Consider the following 26,719-nt stretch of genomic DNA (forward strand, 5'->3'; position numbering starts at 1 on the left):
TAGGGGTGGAAAGAAGTTTATGTTCATAAAAAAGTTTATGAACATAAACTTCACCTGGGAAGTCTTCCCCCTTCCTGATAACTTCAGCTTCCTATTTCCAGAACTAGTATGTCCTTGCGGTGGAGGAGATGGAGAAATCAGAACTAAAAATAAATCTTCCCATGAAAATATAAAAGTAGAAATTTACTGAGGTCCTTTAAAGTTCAGTTGTTTCCAAATAATAAGTTTCCTGAAAACCAAAGAACATCTGTGAGACCAGAGCTACTAGTCTTGTTAAAAATGTCTCCACTTGGCCAGCTCCTAGGGTAATGGCTCCTTATCTTTCTGTTAATTGATGAGACACTCAGACAAAAACTCTGACTCTGTCAAGTCACTGGGGTACTTTTTATGTTGAAACCCATGGATTAGTATGGCTGTACAGCCACCCTGATCATTTAGGTAGAAATGTGAGGTTTCTAAAGCCAAGCCAATTTCTTGAGCAGGAAATGGCAAAGAAGAATCAGGTTAAATGGCTGCAATATGGGTATATTGTCATTTCGTAAAATTCCAGCATCTCGCAATGATCAACAACTCCGGGGGAAAACACTCAGTCTCACAACATATCATAAAAGCTAATGATATATCACAGATGTTTGATTTAACTTCCATTTTCAGAGTTATAAGATGAGCAAACAGATGCTCACCATCCTCTAATTTCAAGGGAATATCATATTGCAACTGCAATTAAGCACAGTTTCTATATGAACATGTGAAATATTGTTACAGAGAGAACTGGGAATGATGTTTATAGTAAAAATTGGGGTGAAAGTAAATATCTTATGCCAAAATTTGACTTTTTGAATTTGAAGCTAAAGGAAAGGAGAAATCTAATGCCATATTTGATTGGAAGTATAAGCTCAAGATTTGAAAAAGCGACTCATGCCCTTTCACCCCTATGAAATAACATGAGACTTGCCAACAAAGAGGAATGGAAGCCGTGGGCACAGTGAGAAAAGGGGGCTGAAGAGGCTGCTATTTAGCTATGCATTCTAACAATGGAGAGGGTTTGGGTGATAGGCAGGCTGTAAATGGTCAAAATAAAGTCTGAGGAAAGGAACAAGAGAATAGCCATCATCAGTTGTATATTCCTGGGGTGAAGTTCAACAGAAAAGAACATGAAAGTCTAGAAGTAAGTTAATTAAGATAGGCATCCAAACAGCGGACAGGGAGGGAAAAGAGATGTGGACCCTGGAGAGGGGCTGGGGAAGAGCTCCCCGCGACTGAGGAATGAGGGTGAGAGGGCAGAGGTGTGGCCAGCACTCAGGACAAAGGGTAAAAACCATGGCCAAGGAGCAAATGAAGTTACAGAAGCCAAACTGTATCTTATCTTTTTCATTCCAAAGGCTTGATCTTTGGAATTTGTTTAAAGAATTATATTTTCAGGGGTTCTTCAAATTAACAGAAAGAGGAATACCTGGCATAACGGAATAGACCTTCTGGGGGAAAAAAAGGGTTCCTTAAAATTCCAGAGGAGATTCTACTCATCAGAAGCCTAAATGATGAAAGTAGGCTATATTTAATGATTGAGAAAATGAGAGAAATTCCTCTTTGGTCTTGAATGTGATTACCCTATAACTTGACCAGAAAGAAGTAGTATATACAAGTCCCAGATTTGGTTCAAAGACAAACTGATTGGAAGAAAGGGGTAAATTCTGGAAAAAATTGCCTTCCTGGTCCCATGTTAGAAAACCTTTTCCTGATATTGATACTAATAAAAACCCATGGAGGAACCTAATATGAAGCCCGCTGGCCTGCTTCTACCACATGAAGTCTCAAAGTGTGAGTGACTAGAAATCAGCTTTCTCAAAATATGTTCCACTGACTGCTATTTTCTGGTCAAACATGTTGGGGATTTCTGGGCTAAACAAAATGAAGCAGGTTTTGTTCCTGTTAGGAGACACAATCTGCTATGGTCCCTGGGCATCCCTGTACATTCTTGCTGGCAGTGCCAGTGTTGCAGGACCCTGATCATTCCTTTGCTATTTCTCATGCTTATGCTGCAGTGAGGAACACAGCAAGCAGGCATCCCTGGGGAAGGGGGTAAAATCTCCCTCTGGGACAGGAACAGACTTGCTAGAGAAAGGTGGTGTCCCCAAGCTCAGGGGTGATTTCCTTGCCTTCATAGACGCATCTCTTTCTGTAGTTTGCTATGCTACCCACAATTCCCACCATTTGAATTATTCCTTTAGTAAACTGCATTCATTCTGGAAGGCTCCTATTAAAATGCAAACATGTTACCTGGAGGTATGGCACAAGAATATATTAATGATATATGAATATATAGATTAACATGGATTAGTATCTTAATATAGAGGAGATCTGGGGAGAGGGTTGGGCTCTGATGAAATGTGGAGGGTGGAAAATTAGGAAAGTTCCTGGGATTAAATTTATGTCTGGGTAGAAAAGGCAAAGAAGAAGTACTGCAGTGATAAGTCCTTTTTCCTTCCACCTTCTCTTCAAAGATAGCATTTGGGGCCAGGATTTGTTTTAAAATAAATTATAAAATGATTACTAGCCCCTTTCTTTTTCCTTTTAAGTTTTCCTCTTTTTCCTTGTGAACTGGAGTATAAATTTGTCAGCCTCCCCAAATGAACAGTAAAAATTTGAATATTAGGTATTTTAAAGGAGGCTTGAGTCAGCATGATTTTGGGGAGCAGGGGAGGAGCTAATAGGCTATCTGATAGATGTTTTCAAAATAAACTCTTTACTCCCTTAGGGATGTTTCTGGATGGGCCCAAACAAGACAAGCAGGAGCCTGGGCTGCATTCAGCCTTATAGTTTACTGACAATGCCAAATGCCAGCTTTGCTGGTCTGGTATTTTTATTTATGTTTTGTTTAGTTTGTTTTATGTGTTTTTGTTTTTTATTTTGTTTTGTTTACTTTAAGCAAGAAAACAAAGTTAATAAAGGATGTGTTATCAGGCAATTACTACTGTGGGTGATTGGAGCTTAATATTGATGGGGGAGATGGGAGGTTTACAGAAGGTATGGCTCAATAACTTTCAATTATGACACTTTTTGCTTGAAAACAATGCATATTCTAGTGCTTTTCCTTGAGTCACAACTTTTAGGAGCTGTTTATCACAGTTACTTAACTTATACATGATTTTGCTATGTTCTCATCACCATTTGGGGCAAGTTATTCAGAGAGAATGAGCTAAGAGTTTTTGTATTTGCTCTCTTAAAAAAAAAGTGTGTGTGTGGCACTCAGGGCATTGTGCTACAAAGCCCTGAGATTTTCTATAAAAAAAGAAGTCTTTTCCTGCAGTGTTTACAATGTGTTCCACATACATAAGGCTTTATGCCAGAGCCACGTTATCCTGCAGAGGCATCTACACATCACCACGCCAGACAGGCTATTACAAAAAATATGTAAAGCATTCCAGAACAGCCAATTAAACTTCTTGGTGTTTTATAACCAGTTCTAACAAAATATATGCTCTCTGAAAGAAGGTATTCCTGGATCGACCAACTCTCAGTTCTTGTGTCATGTTCAGGGTCATTTTCATGTGCAGAAAGTCTCTGAAAAGTCAGCGGGAAAGCTTGGCCCTGGTGATAGACATTGGGTAAAGTTCTGGCTCATTTGGGTCTGATGATTCACCTCAGGAAAGCTGGGGGATGAGGGAGACAGATTGGTGTATACATACCCCAGATCTCTCACAGTCAGGTGGAGTCACTGGGGCATATGTTCTACCATGGCTGCATCATCGCCCCCATCAATATTAAGCTCCAATCACCCACAGTAGTAATTGCCTGATAACACATCCTTTATTAACTTCCTTTGTTTTCCTGTATCACTTCTCCATTCCCCTACTTATCTTTCCTGGGATAACCTCCGAAATAACCAGCTGGTTTGTGTCTTAGGGCTTGCTTTTAAAGAACCTTAACCAAGGCTCAAGTTACTGCCCCTGGATTTCCTTCTCTTACATGTTTTCAGCGTATATTCAAGTGATGTCACACTCCACTCAATGTCCAGACAACCGGATGATATTCCAGCACCAGCACCCTATATCCCTCCGTATCTTGGGGCAAGGCTGAGAATTAGATGTCATATTTGTGCTTGAAAGGTGTGATTTCATATACAACATATACAACATATTTTTCTTTTGTTATATCTTTATCTCCCTAGATGAATTAATCTATTATATCGATATGCTAATGATTCATAAATGTGTGTCTCTAGGCCAAGGTTCTTTCTCAGTTTCTGAACATCACATCCCTTGGATATACCCACACTCATCACACTTAGCATAAACAATCTGTAGCCCAACAAATTTCCTTTTAACTCTGTTCTTTCTCCAGGCTTCCTTGTACCATTCACCTAATTGTTTAAGTCAGAAACCAGAAAAAAGGCCTTGACAACCCTCATTTAATCCAGTATCAAGGAGGCTTGTGTTCAGCTACGAGTAATAAACAACTCAATTTATACATCCTTTATGAACAGTAGCTTAAATGATATTGCTTTATTTTTCCCACATAACAAGTAGGTTCAAGACAGGTGATTATGGGGTTGATTCAATAACTTAGAAATGCCCAGAATTATTTCTGAAATTCACTTGGTGTTTCCCTAATGGGATCGAGGCAGAGCTGCATCATTTTCTCTTTCAAAAACAATAGAAATAGAAAGTAGCAGCACCAGTCATGAGTCCTGTCCACAGAAGCAAAGCTATCTCTGAAGAGCCCCCAGTACACTCTTCTTCATGGCTGATTTGTCAGAACAGGCCAGATGACGACCCCCGCTACAAGGGAGGCTGAGAAACAGAGGGATTGCTATGATTGCATTACCTATTGACTCGAGATGGGCACATTTGCACCTCAAAAAAACAGGAAGAAAGTGAAAATAGATATTGATTAAGTAAAATAAAATAAGTGATGACAAGGATGTAGAAAAAATAGAACCCTGTGCTCTGTTTGTGGAATGTAAAATGGTATAGCCACAATGGAAAACAGTATGGAGTTTCCTTAAAAAGTTAAATTAGAAGTACCATATGATCCAGTAACTCCACTTTTAGGTATATATCCAAGAGAATTGAAGCAAGGTCTCAAAGAGATATTTGTAACTCTTTTTACTCTATGTACTCATGTACATTATGCACAAGAACTAAAACATGGAAGCAACCTAACTATCCATTGATGAATGAATGGGTAAGCAAAATATGTGGTATATATATAAATCATGGAATATTATTCAGCCTTAAAAAGGAAGGAAATTCTTCCACTCCTAAGAATTTACCCAAAGAATACAAGTTCTCAGATTCAAAAAGACATATGCACCCCTATGTTTATCACAGCACTATTTACAATAGCCAAGATATTGAAGCAACCTAAGTGTCCATCAGTAGATGAATGGATAAAGAAGAGGTGGTACATATACACAATGGAATACTATTAAGCTATAAGAAAGAAACAAATCTTACCATTTGTAACAACATGGAAGGAGCTGGAGGATTTTATCCTCAGTGAAATAAGCCGGGAGAAGAAGAACAATTACCAAATGATTTCCCTCACTTGTGGAGTATAACAATGAAGCAAAACTGAAGGAACAAAACAGCAGCAGACTCACAACTCCAAGAAGGGACTCATGGTTACCAAAGGGGAGGAGTGGAGAAGGGCGGGTAGGGAGGGAGGGAGAAGGGGGCTGAGGGGTATTATGATGGGCACACATGTTGTGTGGGGGATCATGGGGAAGACAGTGTAGCACAGAGAAGACAAACAGTGACTCTGCGGCATCTTACTACACTGATGGGCAGTGACTGCAATGGGGTGTGGGGGGGACTCGATAATATGGGTGAATGTAGTAACCACATTGTTTTTCATGTGAAACCTTCATAAGAGTGTATATCAATAATACCTTAATTAAAAAAAAAGAAGAGAATAAAAGGAAGGAAATTCTGACATATGTTTCAACATGGATTGAACTTGAGGACTTTATACCAAGTGATGTAAGCCAGTCGCAAATAGACAAATAGCGTATGATTCTACTCAAATGAAGTACCTAGAGTGGTTAAAACCATAGAAACAGAAAGTAGAATGGTGGCTGTCAGGGGCTGAGGGAAGGGAGAATGGAGAGTTATTATTTAATGGGTATGGAGTTTCACTTTTGAAAGATGAAAACAGCTCTGGAGAGGGATGGTGGTGATGCTTGCACAACAATGTGGATGTACATAATGCTGCTAGATCATATACTTAAAAATAGTTAAAATGGTAAGTTTTATATAATGTGTATTTTACCATGCACACAGAAAAAAGGCTGGGTGTCAAGTTTAAAGAAGTTATCACTGTGGTGTAGTCAAAGATAAAAGTGGGAGCCTAAATGGGGTAAGGGATACATATTAATGTAAAGAAATGGGTTGGTTTAGGGATGTTAGGTGTATAGTTTACAAGCATTTATTGGTGACTGATTTCAGTCAAGTGTAAGGGAGAGTCAGGAGTCAGTAATGGCTCAAGTTGCTAGCATGAAAAAACCTTGGGTGAACAGTGACGACTGACATTCATGGAGGAAGGGGGAGCAAAGAGACGACATCGATTTGGCTGGGCTTGGGGGTGAGTGGAAATATGGGTTCATCTTCAGACACACTGAGTTTTAGGTGCTTGCAGTGACTCCATGGGAACTTGTCTAGCAAAGAGTTGGGAGAATAGGTCATGATTCTGGAGACAGGCCTTAGAGCCACTGTCACCCGGAGGATAATTAAGGCTGTGGGACTGGATGGCTACCAAGGAGTGCACCACGGACACTTATGGTTTGCCACCACATTTTCCTTGGTTCTCTTTTGAGCAGTTTGTGCTTCCTCCCCATGGTCTGGGTGATTCTGGCAGGGGGTCCCTCTCCAGCCTCTTGAACAGAATATGAGACCCAGGCCTAAGCCAAGTAGAAGATCACGTGCACCTGGCCACAGTGGTTGGTTATAAGACTGGCAGCCTCAGTTAGTAAAGTAAGTGGGAATATAATGGCCTGATAGGAACTGCTGATAAAAAAGGCCTGCTCTGCTCAGTCCTATTGGACTGGAACCTGGAAACAGCTGAGACTAGAGCTTCTGCGACATCCTACTGAGAGTAACAGTCCCTGACGGCCATCACACAGAGCTGAGGAGGAAACCAGCACATAGGTTTGAGATGAAGAAAAAGTGAATTCTTTTTATGTCCTGAAGCAAGACTGACCCTGGCTATCTCAATAACATAAGCTAAAAAATACCTTTTTCTTCCTCAAGCCAGTTTGAGTTCTTTTCTATATCTGCACCATAATGAGTAAAGGCAGCCCTTACTTTGTATGCTGGTGCAGGACCAGAAAGGTGATCTTGCCAACAGAACCATGCTTCAGAATCAACAGGAAAAATTGCAACTAGTCTGTGACCTTTAGAATGTTTTTGTCAAAATATCAAGAACTGTTGGTGTTGGGAAATGAAAAGATAAATAAAACTAACATTTATTTAGTATATGGAAATTTAAAACTTTAGAAACATTGAGAATTAAAGTGGTTTCTCTTTTGTACAAAACTTATCAAAAGGAATTTGAATATTTTTTCTTTCTCTCATCATGAAACTTCAGATAGCAGAGTGAGCATCTTCTCAATGCCTTGGTGAATTATTATTCTCCTATCTAAGTTTTGATCAGGTTCCAACATTTTATCTTTTGCACTTTCAGTGCTGTGAAATATCTCTGTGATTTCCTTTAATTTGACGTGTTTTTCTGTCAGTGTTACTTCCTTTGGAACACCATCCTTTTTGTTGAAACCACTTTCCTCCTTTATGTTGATGCATTTCCCTTCATGAAGTTCCTGTGGCTGCATGTGTAAAGATTTCAATAGTTATAGTGTCAGCATTCCCACAGGCAGCTATTTCATTTGTAACTCCATTTATGTTAAATTCAAAATCTGCAAAATCATGCCAATTTCTGAAATAACGAAATCAACTTTTATTGGCAGTAAAAGGTTCCTCATCAGTCTTCTTGTTATAATTCTTTTCTTTCAGTGCAGCACCTAATTCAATGTTTGTCCTAACTGGTGGTTAAAAATATTAGATATGTTTTTTATTATAGTCTTCAATCCAAAGTAGAGGTAAACACTCATTTCCAACATTTAGCAGCTTTGTGTTCTGATTTAAACTAACCAATATTGAGGCTAATTTGCTTTGTTTTTGACTCACTGGACTATTTCAATATTGTTCACTCAGTGGCTGTAGGCAGCCCAGGTCTTGCCCTAGCTGTGCTCTGCTGTCTCTGTTTTTGAATATTATCACATCCAATTTTGCTTCCATCATTATTACTTTTAATTTCTTTGGTGCACTTTCAATTTCTTCTATGACTCATTTTTGTAAAATGTCATGTGTATTTATCATTGAGAAATAAGGAGGCAACCCAACTACAGGCTTTACTGTCTGTGCGTGAACTGAATAACTGATGTGAAATGGCCAATCACCAAAAGACTGAGAGAAGCGATTTGGTTGGTCAATGATTATGATGCACATCTGTTATTTATGTAGAGGTTTGAAGAGCAAGCTGGGAAATTTATACTTTGTGCAATTATAGTTAATACACTGTGTAACTGAAATTTGAGCCATGTTATTGGAAGACTAATACTATTTAAACCATGGTAAATGAAATTTCTGCATATCAGAACTGTTCAGAGCAATGGCTGCCTTACCACCTAGTTCAGAGATTATGTAAGGAGAAACCCTAGGAGAGAACCCTAAGGAAAACTAAGATTTAAGGGATGACAAAGAAGAGAAACCAGCTCAATAACTTGTACAGAGCAGCCAGAGGTAGGAGGAAAACCATAAGCTTGTGGTATCACACAAGGCAAGAAATGAGATGTTGCAATTGCATTTCCCACTTCCTTGAATTAATATGAATCTCATTTCATAAAATCCACCATTTTAAAGCATACAATTCAGTGGTTTTGGTATATTCAAAAGGTTGTGCAACCACCACCATTATCTAATTCCTGAATATTCTCATCACCCCGTAAAGAAACCTTATACCAATCAGCAGTTACTTTCCATTATTTCCTCTTGCCAGTCTCTGGAAATTATACATCTACTTTCTGTCTCTATGGATTTGCCTATCTGGGACGTTGAATATAAATGGAATTGTACAACATATGCCATTTTTCATCTGACTTCTTTCACTTAGTATAATGTCTTCAAGGTTTATCCGTACTGTACTACCTAGCATTACTTATTACTTTTTATGGATGAATCATATTCTCTTGCGTAGATATACAACATTTACTTATTCATTCATCAGGTGATGGAGTTTTGAGTTGTTTCTGCTTTTTCGCTATTACGAATAATGTTGCCATGAACATTTGTGTAAAAGTTTTTGTGTGAACATATGTTGTCAGTTTTCTTGGGGATATACCTAGGAGTAGAATTGCTGGGCCATGTGATAACTCTAACTTCTTAAGAAACTATGGTGGCTATACCATTTTATATCCCCACAAAGCAAAGTATGACATTTTTTTTGCTTTTAAAAAAATCTATATACAAATACTTACTCTCATTTTATTCTGCTTGTCTAGTTTCTCATTTCATTTCACTGAACACACTCCTTCTTGCATCTTTGACTTCTATATCCCTATTTGTTAAATCACATTCTAACTATGTAAGTAATGATCTTCACACTGAAAGTCATTTATGGCTTCCTTATCCCATACTGTATATAGCTTATTCAAACTATGCAGAGCATAATGTCTCTCACATATCTGAAGTCAGTTGTCCAAGCTATCTGTAATCACTGAAAACATTTCCAAAGTTAGTTAAATGTGGATAAGAAACTTGATTTATTTCCCTTCCCTTCCTCTTCAATTAATTTTATTTAATCCAATAATTTTTGATGAAAAATCTGCATAATAATCTTAGTGGTAGGTGGTGTAAAGTGAAGAAAGTAATTTGAGAGAAAAATCTCTGTGTGTCCCACTCCCTGAGACCCCCAGAACCTATTTTCCTTGGATTTATTTCCATCCTCTGATATGCATAAACCTCTTCAATGCATCTATGGTGTCTACCACTTCCTAAATTACACATCTATCAACATAATGTCATTGATGTAGTAGACCAGAATGATATTCTGTACAAGGTGAGATGATCAAAATCCTTTAAGGCTAAACTATTGCATACTCTTGAAATAGTATGTATCAAAGCAAAGTGCTCTGCTTGTTAGGATAAAGAAAAAAACATTTGTCAGAACAAGAACTGAAAACAAGGTATCAGGGCCATGCGAACTTACTCAGATAAAGAGATCATGTGGAATAGCAACTGCATTTAAAATCATCACTTGCTTAAAGGTACTGAAATCCACTGCATTCTTGAAGACTCATCTGTCACCTGCACACAAGGTCTTGCTGCTGTCATTCTTATGGGTGTATGACAGGAACCATTACCTACATTTGTTAGCATATAGGTTTATTTGCTGGAAAGAGATCCAGAATAACACAAATGTAAGATGAAAACTGGTTGTTCACCAAGTGAAAGTCCTTGTGTAAGCAGACTAGAGCTGGTGTGGTGGTACTATCAGTAGCCCAGGTCCTTCTGTATTGTTCTTACCCTGTCACTAGGGAGGTGCCAAGGTCTGCATCACAGTTGGCACAAGGGTAAAAAGAGAAGGAGTGTACACATCACCTCATAAAGGCACAATCCAGAGATTGTTTTCATCACTTTCACTCACATCACATTGGCCAAAACTTAGTCACATTACCACACACAGCTACAATGTGGCAGGAAAATGTAGATTTTATTCCTGAGTAGTTATTTTCCTAGCTAAAATTTGGAGATACTCTTTCTATGAGAGAAAAGGGGAACACAGTCATTGGGGAACAACTGGTAGCTGCTGCCATGTCACCTTACACCTTTCAAACCTGTGATTCTGGACTGATCTCTGAAGTCCCTGCAGCGTGCAGCTCTACTTTGGGTAGGGACAGAAGGCTCAAAATATTTTGTTTGGCCTTTTGTTGCATGATAGCCCTCATTTTTCAGGCCAGGGAGTCAACCTGGATATTCAGTCATCTCTATACACAGGATATGTAAAGAATTACTTTCATATTTCAGTTTCATGTCTTATAGATCACTTTTGAATCCATACTTTATTTAACCTCAGAGCAAATAATGAGAACTATTTCCAGGGGCTTCAGCAACATGTTGAATCAAACATATTTATATTTACTAATAATTCCAACAGTATCCCTAAATTCAGCCGGATCTAAAGCAATGTTCTATCCTCCCTAGACTAGTATGTTCAGAATCTATTCCACATATTTGCTCCATATTTAGGGAAATAGGGAACAAAACTTTGCAATAATTTACTAGCCTTCTCCAGAGTGTGTCATTCCTCTTGTCTCACCTGAGCCCTGCTGGGGCCGACACCAGCCATAAGCAGAGGCAATGAAAAGTGGGAGGAATGGAACATGAAGAGAATTTCCATTCCCTTGCAAGTCAAGTACTTGCAAGTTTTCAAGCAAACTCAGGCCAGCCTCTGTGGATATTGCCATATAGGAGGAGGTACCATAATTTGGACATAAGTTGGATAAGAAAACTCTCAGTAAAGCTTGAGTAGTCAGAGTAGTTGGAGCCATCTAAATCTTCTGAAATGTTGCTATTACAATTCTGGGTTTCCTCCTTTATGAAAGAGACCTGCAGGTGGTTGTGGTGGAGGGTGGGGGACCTTTAGTGGTCCTCAAAAGCTAGCATGTATCAGAATGGCATGGAGGGCTTCTCAAACCACAGACTTCTGGGCCTCATCCCCAGAGTTTCTGCTTCAGTAATTCTAGAATGAGGCTCAAGTATTTCCTTTCCCAACAGGTTCCCAGTTGTTGCTAATGTTGCTGATCCAAAAACCACACCTTGAGCACCACTGTATTACCTTGCAATTCAGCAACCGGTGTTTGATATCTGGCTATTTCAGTTCTGAAGTTACAAGTGATTGGAGTTTCTTTTAGAGAAATCAGAAACTCCTAGTATTTTACTGTGTCTTGAGTAAGTCATACTCTTTCGCAAAGCTACTCAGTGTAGCTGATGGCAGACAGACTGCCTCCATATCCCTTACGTTCCTGTAGTCTATAATGGTCCTTTGCAGCAGCCACTCAATGTGGCACTTCATCCTAGGTGACCACAGGTGTTAAGTTAATCAATGAATTCATTCATTCTTGGGTGCTATGGATTCCTGTTTTCTCCTCCTTGAATAGCTTTAACCCATTATTTCTTAAAAAAATCAGCTGATCACATATTCCCATTTTCTTAATATTAGGTTGCCATAAATCCTTCTGGTACCAATTGTTAAAGAGGAAAGAGTTCTTAATTACAGACAGAATAATCAGCTCCTTCTGGAATTTGTACAAATGAATTTCACGATGGGTTTAGATAATTCACAGAAATGTTTGGAGGTCTGAAGAAATAGACTCTAACTTGACATTCCAGATGTGATATCCAAAACTGTTTAATAAGAGTAGGCTTTTAGTAAAACTTCTGCCTTTCCAGAGTCAAACACCTAACAAATAAGAAACCCATCACCTCACCTGCTGGTTTCAGTCCATTGCACCAGAATTTGTGCCAACCAAACCAATCCCCTGACCTCTGATCCCCCCATGTAACTTGGTTCTAAATCAAAGCCTAATGTATTGGATTTTCAAAACCTATAAGATCTAGGGAGTATAGGAAACCTTTTACACTTATTCCTTTGCAGTAGCTTTCCAGCCTTTACACTCCAAGAAAGTGTGCAAAAAGGGGATTAGATTGGGTGCCAAAGGAACCAGTACTGAGGACTGGTTAGAGGTGGGAAGTGCAGCATGTATTTTGTATAGCTGTGTGTGACTGGCAATCAGAGTACAGGATGTGGGTCATAGCATTACCCAAAATATTTGCTCCTAATCATACTTAATTAAATTAGTAATCAAGTAATCTGAATTAAAAGTAAAAGAGCTCCACTCCTTTCTAGATGTGTGAATTTTAACAAGTTACTTTACTTCTGTTTCCTCATCTTTAGACTGTCAAAAATATTGAAAATATCATCTATTCATAGAGCTGTTGTGAGGATTAAGTGACATAACTTTTCTGTTTTATTTGGCACAATCCCTAACATATAAATACTAGTTATGAGGTGTTAAAATTCATGAAGCACATAAAGTATAGAATATTGATGGAAAGTTTCACTTGTACAGATATTTTTTGATTAATCAAGATATCTAAATGCCTAAGAAGTCTGGAAAAAAATTGCCCTTTTCCTGATGGTGTATCATTTAGCTATGGCTCCATGGCAAACCACCCTAAATTTAGTGGATTAAAGAAACAAGCATTTATTATTTCACATGCATCTACAGGTCATTTAAATGCTTCTGCTGATATGGGCTGCATTTGTCAGGATCCCCAAGTAACCCTGTATTTGGTAGGATTCTCTGTTTTCATTCCTGGTAGAGTTCAGCTCATATTGCTTCAGAATTGATAGTTTATAGGACTCTTTTCCCTGTGTACTAATATTGACGTTTGGTTATATGCAATGCTTTGTAGATATTCATATAATAAAAAATAAGAAATTAAAGCAGCCACAAAATCCAAATGCTAAAACTCATTTGAAAATATTTATAAACATAGGTTTATACTCTTCAAGTAGAAAAATGTTCATGTAACATCTGATTATTGTCAATGAAATAATTCTTTTGAAAACAGAAAAGATAATTTATTAGTTCAATTATGAATGTAATGAGACCAGTAATTTCCCCTAGACTTCTGACTATAACTAGGAAAACCTTTTCCTAAACTGGTGGTTTATTCAAACACTCAGGAATAACCAGGAAATGCATACCTGAATTGAAGGAAGGCAACGCTTTATGAACCAGATCAGGGGCTAAATGGAAAAAAGAGTTCAAGATCACACGCACACTTGTGTGTGGAGAGGAGAGCAGGTGGAGAATATCAGTGAGTATATTTGTGTATGTAGAGCTGGCATTTAGTGTATGGTAACCCTGAAGGCCACAACTTGTGCACTTTCCAAAATAGACAACGTTTACAACACGATTTCCATAAAACTGACAAGGACTTTCTTCAGAGCAGGAAAAGTAAACTTTATTTTTCTGCTTTTAAATTATGCACATGATGCATCTGCTTGTTAACCACCCAAATTGAATATGTGTATTACTGACTATTAGAATATTCACATGTTTAGGAGCTAAGAAGACCAGCAATACATTACGTTAATTATTATTAATAATATTAATAAGATTCCAGTGACAGCTTTTCCCTTCCCCCTCGCTCCATCTCCTTGTGAAAGCACACTCCTTTATAAGTGTTTAGGTTAAAAATATGCCAAAGAACAAGGGCTGAGCTGTAATTAAATATGATAATTTTTCCAAATCAAAACAAACATCTTCAATTCTTATGATGTTTCAATTCTTCAATAAATGCTAAAGTAGGGACATGCTAAATAAGGATTGCTTATTTTGAACTAGATATGTCCAGAGCCAAAATAATTTGAACCCTTCAAGAAAAACAATTTTTAGTGTAATTCTTGAATAATGAGCTTTTAACAAAAAAGGTTACTCCTATGATGTAGAATATTTTATCTGTATGATTTCCTCCAAACTGATCAAGTCTCATCAATTAAATTAGTTCACTACAAAACTTGGATGTAGGTAACTGACTAAAATTGGTTACTATTTCCCATTCTTATTTCCAGAAAGACTCAGCAATTTATATTACAGTTGTATTTATTGTTATATTTAGGTTAATTGAACCCCCAAATATTAAGCTTTAAACTATTTATTTGAAACTAAATTAGTGTGCTTTTATAAAATGTAATTTATAAATAAATCTTGGTTTATCCTTTCCCTGGTACAATGTAGAAGCTAAAAGACACAAGTTTTGGAGTCAAGTAGACCTGAGCTTCAGCCCCAGCTCTGTCGCTAATTAGCTAGGTGACATAAGGCATATTACCTGACTTGCATAAGCCTTATTTTCCTCAACTGTCAAATGAGAATTATCATAGTTGTTACCTCAGTGCACCTAGAATGTCTTAAATGTTCGACAAATATGTACTATTGTTGTTTTGTTATTTGCTTTGCAAAGTAGGCTGTACTTTTAGTTTGTAATTATGTTATGGGAAAACAAGTCCTTGTTGACTTAAATTCAGTATGTTACTTCTGAGAAAACCAATACCCCAAGGTTGTAAAGAATTATGGGTTTTGGTGGCCATTGGGTAATTTGTGTGAAACACAGCTGTTTGTCAGGGTAATCTTTCTAAATGTCTTGAAATATGTTCTCTAACTTAATCCATCTCCTCTATAACCATCCTAGTCCAAGAACCATCATCTTCTGATAGGAAAACTGTAACAGCCTCCCTTTACCCAACTCAGCTGCTTTGCAATCAGATTTCTGTACTGTGGTCAAAACAATCTTCTACAAATATTAAACTTACTCAGATCTTGCTGACATCCCTCCCAGGGAGCTCAGAGCTCTTCAGTGGGAAGCAGGCTCTGGGTCCTGTCTTCCTTTTTGCTACCTTACCTCTTGCCATTATTCCCCCTGTTCTTAGTGCTACACAGGGCATTTTTTCAGGTTCTTAAACTTTGTGCTCCTCTTGGTGCATGGTTTCCCAGCCTTCATTCAAAATATACCTCCCTTAGCCTTTATTCATCTCTAAAGGTCTATATTAAGTAACTATTCCTTTTCCCTTGTACCCTATCCCTCCAGGTAGAGGCGTCAGATTAAGTGACATCTCTCTCTTATAACTTCTTCAGATGCACGAACATAAATTCCTTTCAAAAGAAGGTATGGACCAGAAAAATCATAAAAGTGCTGAGAGCACTTGAGAGGACTTGGAAAGGTATCCCCACTGGCAAGAAAACAAGGGCATATAGAGAATGGTGGGGGCACAGAAGACACATGTTGTAATTTATAATCTTGGCAATATTGGCTATAATCTGTCTCATCAAATCAAACAGTGTTCTAGGGAAAGAAAAGGAGCTCTTTAAAAGTTCATATAGTTGCAATGAGGAAAGGAGAATTTGACTTACATCGGGCAACTGTGGGTGCTGACCTCACAGCTTCTCCCCATATGCTAGAATGGCAAGGGTGGCCAATGCCACGCAGAGATGGCTCTTGGCATTCATACTCCTTCCCCTCATGCTTTTCTGATCCCTCTTTTTCTTCCTGAGCTAGCTTGCCTGCCTAGGAATAGGTTAAGCCAATGAGTATGAATGATGAAAAGTCTGGGAGTATCAGACCAACTTACAAAAGAACAAGGATCTCACAGAAGGAAAATAGACTGAGGTGTTGATCTATAACTGGGAAGTTGTTTTCAAAATCTAGTCTCATTGCAGGTAGATCCTGTTATATCATTGTTTGCAAAATGCCTAGAGCTTAGGCACATTTGTGCCATTTAGGTATGTATGTATGTATGTATGTATGTGTTTGTTTATTATTAGAGCCTAACTTCATAATCAGATTGTCCTGTTTGGGTCCCCAAAGTGGCTTGTCACTGAGTGAAGGCAATTTCCCATGGCAGGTGCTCCCAGCAGGTGGCTGCTCACAGTTCCTATATCAGAAAGGTAGATTTAGTCAGAGATTTTATTTTAATATGAAATCTGTATTGCAGCCTGAGCCACTACTGGGTGATGTGCCAAAATTCATGTCTGCAGCATGATGTATTATGTGAAAAATACCACGGAACTAATCAGTGGAGTTACTAATTAATACAAATCTGCATTTTTTGCATAAGCAATTAGTGCAAGGAGAAAGCAGAGAAAGAGGAAGTTCAACTCCTTTAATCTCAGTGCCTACTCAAACGGAAAGACCTACCAGGGCCAAACTCGGAGATCTCCATTTGGAATTTCCCCCTTTGATTAGTTAAAGACATAAAAGGTCAAATTATCAATATTTAATTCATATGAAAATGTATTTGTTAAAGAGGAACTGAAGTTTTATTTAAAGAAGGTGAGTCTCTAGGTGTGAATTCTTGAATCAACAATAATCATATTTTCCATTTTAGCAAGTATCAGTATTTAATAAGGATTCTGATTACAATAATTTTGAAAATTACATCAATAATGGGGGAGGGGCATGGTGTATGTTTCTAAAATGCTTATATCACAAAAGGTGCCTGCTTTTCTCAGAGTCATATCTCTACTGGACTTTTTCCCAGAACCTTTTTGGTGCTGTGTGTATTAAGATGCAATATTCTAAATTTAGTAGTATTTAGATAATTGCTTATGAAATCTGAGCAAATAGTGCCATTTAACTGGTTGGTTTATTTTCCCAGTAAATTGTTCATACATGAAATAACTGGAGAGTTGGTAGGATGATAGTGATGGAAAAATACTATTTTCAATAAAATGTGTAGTCCATAAAACAAAAGCAAAATTTTAAAAATAGATATTATTCTGTGGACAGCAAAAAAGTTCATTTTATTTTTGAACATATATTGTTAATATGTAAGTGCAAATATTAGAACAATGTTTTTCTGAAAGTTATTCAGTATATCATTTCTCTGTTTCAGACTTGCTAGTTTAAATTATAGTTTTAAGCCCTTCCTTTCCCCTAAACCTGGATATCTAGTTTTCCAGGAAACTTATTCTGAAAAGAAGGTGGCTAATTAAATGCCGACTTACAGGTCTTTCTGATGAGGTGGTCAATGGTTTTATGACAGAAGGCAAAGAGGAAAAAGCAGAAGCTGCTGCGAAGGGAGTAGTTTTGCTGAGTCTTAATACGGCGAATGTCAGGGCCCGCGAAGTGGGAATTGTCCACGGTGCTGATACCTTGAAGAAGCCATTTCTCCCACAAGCTGCCTGGGACTTGCTTGGCCTCTCCTGCCTCTAGGAACTTGACCGATCCCCTTCCCCAACCCTACAGCAGCCATTGTTCAGGGATTGCTCCGGCGCCCTCGGTGTGTTTCTGCTTTCCACACCCGCAGCTACACCGAGCTGCCAGGGCTTAAAGCAAAGGCTGGCGAACACCAGGCACTTGTCGGTTACCTAGCCCTGCCGTCCCGGTTAGACTGCAAGCTGTTCTTCAATCCTAGCGAAACAGGTGCGCGCCTCTATTAACCACTCCTTTCCTGAGAGCGGGAGCGCCCACGAATACACACTCACATAACTCACACACCCACACTCACACATTCACACTCATGCAGTCACATACATACAATCACATGCTTATACGCATATACGTTTCCTTTCACAATCTCACTCATACACTCACAAATTCACACACACTTGTATACTCACACACTCATACACTCACACACACAGCCCATTTGACGCATAAGGCCTTGGGCAGTCGTGTCAGTGACCCACTCCTGCCACGATGCTCTGAGCTGCTTTAATTTTAAGTTGTTGGATTAACTTATTGGATGGTTTAAGAAAAGCCCCTCACTTCTGACACGAAATCAGACAGGAAGTCCCTCTACCTTGGCTCCTGCGGTACTAGGAGGACGTAAATAATAAATAAAAGAGTCCAGACACGCCGAGCTGGGGAAGCCCGGTACTAAATCACTCCCCAAATCACAACCTCTTCGTGCTCCATCCAATAGCTCTAAGCGATTTGTGGCGTTGTGGGTTGGAATCAATTTTTTTTTCGTTCTCGCAGGTGCAATATGAATCAATTATCTTAATTAAGATTATGCCGCGGGCCCAGGAGATTCGGGGAGGACGGGTTTTGCGCTCTGGGCGACGGCGAGGCATTTTAATAGCTTCTCTCGAGCCAGAGCAGCTCTAGCCTCCGGCCAAGACCAGGGCGCCCAATGGACTCCCTGGAGACGGAGGTGTCAGCCCCGCGTAGCGCCAGCGATCAGGACCCAACGAACATCAGGCCCCTCCGGCCTTCCAAGGGCTTCTGAGCGGTGGAGCCTATGAGGGACACACAGCTTCTGGCCCTAGGCTCCTGCGGCCCCAATGCCCTAGGGGCCTTTAGGCCCCCACCCACCTCCTGCCTCTGGAACTTGCCCACTCCAGAACACTCCCCTCCCAGGAGGGGCAATAAGAGGACTCGGGCGCCGCCGGAGGTTGGTGGGGCCGCCCGGCCACATCTGATTCTTTTATTGAACGCAAGCCTGCCTATATAAGCGCGAGCGTCTGTTTCCCAGAGAAACAGGTCACCGCCGGGGACGTTGGCCTGGTCTCTGCTCTTTATCTTGGCCCTGTGAATGCGTCTAAACCCCCGCCCGCCGCCAGCTACCCACGCTTCCCACCCCCTACGTCCCGGCCACACGCTTCCAAGCACCCCACCCGCCAACACACAGAGTGCCACCCGCCTCTCTACTCTTCCTCCCGGCTCGGACACCACTCCCCTCTCCGCACCCCAGGCCGCACACTTCGTCCCGCCCCCCTTCCCGCCTGCGCTCCTTCTGCCGCGGTAACGTCTGGGACCGCCCGGCCCGCGCCGCGCGCTGCGAGCTGGGGCAGAGGGGGAGACAGATTTGGGGCATTGCTCGAGGGCAGTGAGTCATGAAAGCGGCTTTTGTTACCCGCGCGTGCTGTTCGCGTGCCGCTAAGCAGCCTGCAGCGCCCAGTGGGGACCGGAGCTGGAGGAGGCGTACCGCTAACGGGCGGCAGAGTTGGGGGTGAAGGGGGAAGTGGAGGTGGGGGGAGAATTTAGTCAATTGGAAAGGAGAAAGTGTGCAACAGTCGAAACGAAGTCCAAAGAGGGGAAAGAAAGTAAGTCGGGGAGGGGCCGCGGCGGCCATCCTCGGTAATGAGCCCTACACGCCTGCAATCCATCCTCCCTAGCGTTCTGGCCGCCACTGCCCTCAAGCCCCACTTTCCCGCCGCACCCTCTCCCATCGTAAAGCTTCTCAACCTAGACCCAAGCTGGATTCCTCTCTTCCGGGTCTGGCTACGCGGCTGCTGCTTCCTGGCGGTCCAGCCCGCCACGGTGCGCTCGCTTGGCGATAGATTCTCCGAGGGCAGTGAGCTCTGCACCTGAGCGCTGCCCCCCGTGAAACTTGGTAAGAGCCAGACCGAACTTCGACAGGTCCCTGGAGCATCTCAGAATGGCCTTTTCTTTGTGCAAATCCCCAGGCCTGGGAAAACCACTGGCATTGGGATTAGGGGTAAATTTATCAGGAGGAGACGGAGGGCGTGGGTCTAATTACCGCACTTTAAGTATTTGAGTCTCGGTTGGCGAAACAATAGGTTTCCTTCCACACCCACCCAGGAACATCTGACTCCAATAAGAATCTCCTGTATGCCACAGGATGTGGCAAACTGGAGAAGTTTCCTCTTCCCAGGAGCTGGGGTTGGCGTGTCCCTTAGGCCACCCTTCGGGTGCCTGAAGTCCTCCCCTGCCTCTCGACCCCAACATCTCTTCTGAAGCTTCCCTAAGACTGAGAAATGAGAACCAGGACACGAATTCCACTTCCCTGCGGCTCGGTGGGCTGGCCGGTCGGGGCTGCTGCCGGGAGAGTGGCAGCACTTGGTCCAGCCTGGCGGCAAGTGTCTTCCGACTCGTGAGCTGTGGACAGGCCTCTACAGGCTGTTACTCTGATGCACCTCAAGAGTTTTAACCCATCACTGAAGATAACAGACAGTACAGGGGTAAATATTAAGACTACACTTCTGGGTGAATTCTTTCACCCTCTGTGTTGTTTGTACACTGGCGAATGAACTTAGAAAAGCAAAACTCTGTACAGTTTTGCTCTGGAAACAGCATAAGGTACGCCATGCTTTGGGCAACAGTCAAGTCCTTATTCCTGTTTCAGATTTGCACCGTCGGAGCGGCGGTGTGGACACCAGCGATCTCATTAGGAACCTCTTCCTCTCCACTGCATCACCTCTCTCGTTCCTAGATGGACCCAGCTCCAGTCGCTCAACCATGACACTGTTTGCAAACTCAAGGGGTTTTTAGAGCAATTGCCTTTAGATAAGTGATTCAAGTTCTACCCATTCATTGTAAGCGGCTTACATACAAGTCTAGGACAGAATAAAGGGTTAGTAAATGGAGGGTTAGAGGCGAATTAGGAGGAGAAAGAGTGGACAGGGAAGGAATTGGGCCTTTTTTAAAAAAATGTGTCATTCTGAAACATGCCATGGTGGGAATGAATGAACAAAGAATTGTCATTTAAACACACATATGAACCCTTCAGAATTAGTCTGGAAGCTCTGTGGTTTTTGCTTGCCCTTCAAGGTGCAGATGGCGTCATGTCAATCTTTGAAATCTGGAAGAGTCGTGGCCATCAATTCCTCCCAGACTGTGCGAGTGGTCCTTCTCCAAAGCGGGGTGAAAAGCCCCATTTACACAGGCCCATTGCATCCACCCTTTGAGAAGGTTTGTCTGAACGAGTTCCTGTTTACCGCGGAGAGTGAGGACCTAGGGGGCAAGGCCTCCTGCAGCAGGGAGCCGGGGGCGTCTAAGTGAGGGCACTCTGCAACAATCCAAGGGCCTTGGTGAAAAAAGCAGAGTCCCAGGGTCAGAGCGATCCCCCAGCTCTTAGGCATGGGAGCTCCAGGGCCGGCGGAGCCAAGGCCTGAGAGCACCTACTAGCTCTCTCCGAGAACTAGGACCTCTGCGGGGAAGGGGAATGACCGAGTGAGGGTCTCCAGGGTCTGATTTACGCTGCGCGGCAGGGCATCCGGTGGTCTGTCAGGTACAAATTTTCTATCCTAGAGGGGGTTGGGAGCGGGCGATCCCGGAGGAGGCTAGAGAACTAGTCTCAAAGCTGTCTTTACAGATGAAGCATGTTTTATATGGCTTATGTTTGCTTAAGGGGCTGACGGAGATTAGGAGAAGCCACCCTCTGGCGCCAGTGAGTGAACCGCCTGCCAAGGGGGAGAAACTAAGAGATGGGCATCTCACAGAGGGCAGGGAGTCTTGGTGCCCAGGAGGCCAGTGCCTGGGCGAGGAATTGACAGGACTCAGGACGCTTCGCTGCGCGCCTCAGCCTCGCTACTTCTGCCTCTTTTACCCCTGCCCCACTTCCCGCCCTAGCGTGGGCCACTCACTCCGATCTAAACCCAATGTTAGCTTTCCCGCTCCCTTCCCTCAAATTTTCTCCCCCTCTCCCCTCACCCTCTCTGCCTTCTGCCGCCTGAAAGGGTTAATCTCTCCTGCGGGTAAAAACAGGTCCGCGGAGTCTCTAACTGGCGACAGATGGGCCACTTTCTTCTGGCCACAAAGGGGCCGGAGTGGAGCGCTCCGCGGCATACAAATGCGAAGGTCACGTGGTTCCCGGCTCTTGGCTGGACCGGGAAGACCATATGGCGCATGCCGGGAGGATGGAGAAGAGGCGGGGGTAGGGGCGGGAGAGAGGGGAGCGGGAGTCGGAGGAGGGTGGGAGAGGAGCAAGGCTGAAGGGGCGGGGTTGGGAGGAGGGAGGAAGGGAGCGCACAGCCGGGACGCGTGCGCAGGCGCCGGGCTCCGGGACCTGCAAGCCTCTCCGCTCCCTGCCCCGCCCGCGCTCAGCATCACCAACTCGGCTATATAACCTGAGCGCCCGCGCAGCCAGTACACGAGGAACTCGCCCCACGCAGAAGGCACGGCGTCGGGAGGCCCCAGGGTTATGAGACCATCACTGCTCAGGACCTACTAACAACTACAGGTAACTGAAATCCTTTCATCTTTGCTCGGGAATAAAAGCAGTAATTGAAGACCCAATGTACACAGATATTCTCTGTGTGTGTGTGTGTGAGCGTGTGTATTTGTGTTGACACAGACATTCCTCCTCAAAATCACAGGCAAGTACGCACACATTTTGACTCACACCACCAAATACCAACCGCAGGCTTTCCAACCTAAAAAAAAAATTTTTTTTTCTTTTTTTCCCTTTGGGGAGAAAGTATAGGATTATTTTTGGATTTTTAAAGTAATGCACAGTAACTGTGGTTATTTGCTACTGGTGATTTCAAAGTCCTAAAAGCAGATAGCGAATTCTTTTTCTCACTTCTAGTGTGTGTGTAGGGTGTTACTGATATTTATTTTCTGTGCGTTTATTTTACGCACATTAATTGTGAGAAGCTATTTTTTCAGTGAATGAAGGGACATGCTACGTTGAGTATACACACCTTGGAAACTAAGTTGGGCTGAGAAATAGTTTAGTTGAAACGGCAAAATAATGTAGAGAAAGGGAGAGGGACCCACTTCTGCTACCTGTTACTGCTCCAGAGGCGGCCAAGTCTCCAGCAGCCACCGCAGGAGCCAGAAATTCAGTAGTCTCACTAAAGGCTTTTTATTTTCCGTATTAGAAGCGGCAACTTCGCCATTGCCAATCGCTGACCATAATAATTACTCAATCTTTTAAAGGGAGGTTTGAGGCGAACTTTGAAAAGCCTCAATAAAGAGCAGGCGGCCCTTTCAATGGGCTGTTTATTAGAGAGAAGCCTTCCGCACCTGATCCCCGGCGCGTGGAAGAGCACTCTGCACCGCGCCCCCAGCTCTGGCGGTGTGGGGAGAGCTTTTATACAAGGTGGAAATTTAGCAGAGAGACGGGGAAGCGAAGCGAGAAAAGAAAGGAGTGCGTGGGATGCAAGACCCCTGCTCATTTTCGTTGCCAAGTGTTTCGCTGACGGTGACATAATTTGGTGGAAACTACTTTTCCTCCTCCATGTATTAGCTCTTCAATCTCGGGTTAATATAATCTTCTTAAAACCACTGCCAGTGTTAGTAAATTACGTAATGGTTTACAACTTTAATCGCTAAGTACCAAGAAGCCAGGACAGAGATGGGAACAGAATGGGATTTTTTTAACTCCCTCATTTTTTTTTGAGCGGGGGGTGGGTAGAGTTGTGACTTTGAACTCACGTAGATAAACATGAAGTCGCCGAAATGTATACTAATTCGGCGTTTTAAGCTGAGGCGCATGCTGTCCTACCTGGCAATCACCATAAACACACTTCAATTAATCGCTAGGAAATACAGGCACACGTATTCACTCTCTTCCCCACTCCCAGACCCGTCCTCCTCCTACGTCCCAGCGGGGCACACACACAGCATTATAAAACACTGCCATTAACTTTTCCTTAGGGCCATCCAGTTCGTACTCAGCTGGTACTTCTCTTCACATGCATTTCTACAGGGTTAGGGAGTGGAAGTTGAGAGCACATGTAATTTTTGAATGTAGCGTTTTTCTCCTTTTCTGTTCTCCTGTCTCCCCTGTTGAATATAGGAAACAGAAACATGACCAAATCTTACAGCGAGGGCGGGCTGATGGGTGAGCCTCAGCCCCAGGGTCCTCCAAGCTGGACAGACGAGTGTCTCAGTTCCCAGGACGAGGAGCACGAGGCCGACAAGAAGGAGGACGACCTGGAAGCCATGAACGCGGAAGAGGACTCAATGAGGATTGGGGGAGATGAGGAGGATGAAGACGAGGACCTGGAAGAGGAGGAAGAAGAGGAAGAGGAGGACGATGATCAAAAGCCCAAAAGACGCGGCCCCAAAAAGAAGAAGATGACCAAGGCGCGCCTGGAGCGTTTTAAGCTGAGGCGCATGAAGGCCAACGCCCGGGAGCGGAACCGCATGCACGGGCTAAACGCAGCACTGGACAACCTGCGCAAGGTGGTGCCCTGCTACTCCAAGACGCAGAAGCTGTCCAAAATTGAGACGCTGCGCTTGGCCAAGAACTACATCTGGGCCCTGTCGGAGATCCTGCGTTCTGGTAAAAGCCCTGATCTGGTCTCCTTCGTACAGACGCTCTGCAAAGGCTTATCCCAGCCCACCACCAACCTGGTTGCGGGCTGCCTGCAGCTCAATCCTCGGACTTTTCTGCCTGAACAGAACCAGGACATGCCCCCGCACCTCCCTAGCGCCAGCGCTTCCTTCCCCGTGCACCCCTACTCTTACCAGTCGCCGGGGCTGCCTAGTCCGCCCTACGGCACCATGGACAGCTCCCACGTCTTCCACGTCAAGCCGCCGCCGCACGCTTACAGCGCAGCGCTGGAGCCTTTCTTTGAAAGCCCCCTGACTGACTGTACCAGCCCTTCCTTTGATGGACCCCTCAGCCCGCCGCTCAGCATCAATGGTAACTTCTCTTTCAAACACGAACCATCCGCCGAGTTTGAGAAAAATTATGCCTTTACCATGCACTATCCTGCAGCCACCCTGGCAGGGCCCCAAAGCCACGGATCAATTTTCTCGGGCGCCACTGCCCCTCGCTGCGAGATCCCTATAGACAATATCATGTCCTTTGATAGCCATTCACACCATGAGCGAGTCATGAGTGCCCAGCTCAATGCCATCTTTCATGATTAGAGGCGTGTCAGTTTCACTGTTCCCGGAAAAGGAACCCACTGTGCTTACAGTGACTGTAGAGTTTACAAAAGGCAGTCCTTTGGGTACTACTGCTGCGAAGTGCAAATACTCCAAGCTTCAAGTGATATATGTATTTATTGTCGTTACTGCCTTTGGAAGAAACAGGGGATCAAAGTTCCTGTTCACCTTATGTATTATTTTCTATAGCTCTTCTATTTAAAAAAATACAGTAAAAATTGCACCACAAATTTTGTGTAGCTGTATTCAGATCATATTAATTATCTGATCGGGATAACAAAATCACAAGCAATAATTAGGATCTATGCAATTTTTAAACTAGTAATGGGCCAATTAAAAAATATATAAATATATATTTTTCAACCAGCATTTTACTACTTGTTACCTTTCCCATGCTGAATTATTTTGTTGTGATTTTGTACAGAATTTTTAATGACTTTTTATAATGTGGATTTCCTATTTTAAACCATGCAGCTTCATCAATTTTTATACATATCAGAAAAGTAGAATTATATCTAATTTATACAAAATAATTTAACTAATTTAAACCAGCAGAAAAGTGCTTAGAAAGTTATTGTGTTGCCTTAGCACTTCTTTCCTAATTGTAAAAAAAAAAATTGCACAATTTGAGCAATTCATTTCACTTTAAAGTCTTTCCCTCTCCTTAAAATGAAAACCAGATCCATGACTCTCAAGAGGATGAAAAAATGAGATGTATTCCCTATCAAAACATATCAGTTCAGTACTTGCACAAGCTTGTATATACATATTATAAACAAATGCCAACATACCCTTCTTTAAATCAAAAGCTGCTTGACTATCACATACAATTTGCACTGTTTCTTTTTAGTCCTTTACTCCCTTGCAATTCCATGATTTTACAGAGAATTTGAAGCTATTGATATTTCTAGAAAATACAAATGCATGATTTTATACATAGTCACACCAATGGTGGTTTGTCATATATTCATGTAATGAATCTGAGCCTAAATCTAATCAGGTTGTTAATGTTGGGATTTATAACTATTGTAGTCAATTAGTACAGTAGCTTAAATAAATTCAACCCATTTAATTCATAATTAGAACAATAGTTATTGCATGTAAAATGCAGTCCAGAATAAGTGCTGTTTGAGATGTGATACTGGTACCACTGGAATCAATCTGTACTGTAATCTTGTCTGTAATCCTGTATATTATGGTGTAATGCACAATTTAGAAAACACTCATCCAGTTGCAATAAAATAGTATTGAAAATCTAAGCAATTGTTGCACTTCTTCTTAAAGTGATTTTTAAAAGAGATATTTAAAATAATTCCTAAGTGGAATAGTTGCTTTATTTGCTGAATTAAAAAAAATACTAAATGCTATTTGTGGAATAAGATAAAAAAAAAAGTTTATCTTAGCATGCTCTCCAGTCTGTTTGTCTTGCTTAGGGAGTCACCTGCTCTTTGTAGATAATGAAAGGACCATTACTTGGAATATAAGGCTGAGGGGTGGGGTGGAGAAGCAAA

At 42.0% G+C, this 26,719-nt stretch overlaps 1 protein-coding gene across 1 annotated transcript; it reads left to right on the plus strand.

Moving 5' to 3' along the window:
- Positions 1-22,328: 22,328 nt before the first annotated feature.
- NEUROD1 (neuronal differentiation 1) lies at positions 22,329-26,455 on the plus strand. The gene is made up of 2 exons (XM_036879479.2): positions 22,329-22,545; positions 24,109-26,455. The coding sequence occupies exon 2, from the start codon at positions 24,120-24,122 to the stop codon at positions 25,188-25,190; it is 1,071 nt and encodes a 356-aa protein (XP_036735374.1). The 5' UTR covers positions 22,329-22,545; positions 24,109-24,119; the 3' UTR covers positions 25,191-26,455.
- The last annotated feature ends 264 nt before the right edge of the window (positions 26,456-26,719 follow it).

This window comes from Manis pentadactyla, chromosome 6 (genome assembly GCF_030020395.1).
Source record: "Manis pentadactyla isolate mManPen7 chromosome 6, mManPen7.hap1, whole genome shotgun sequence".
NCBI lineage: Eukaryota > Metazoa > Chordata > Mammalia > Pholidota > Manidae > Manis > Manis pentadactyla.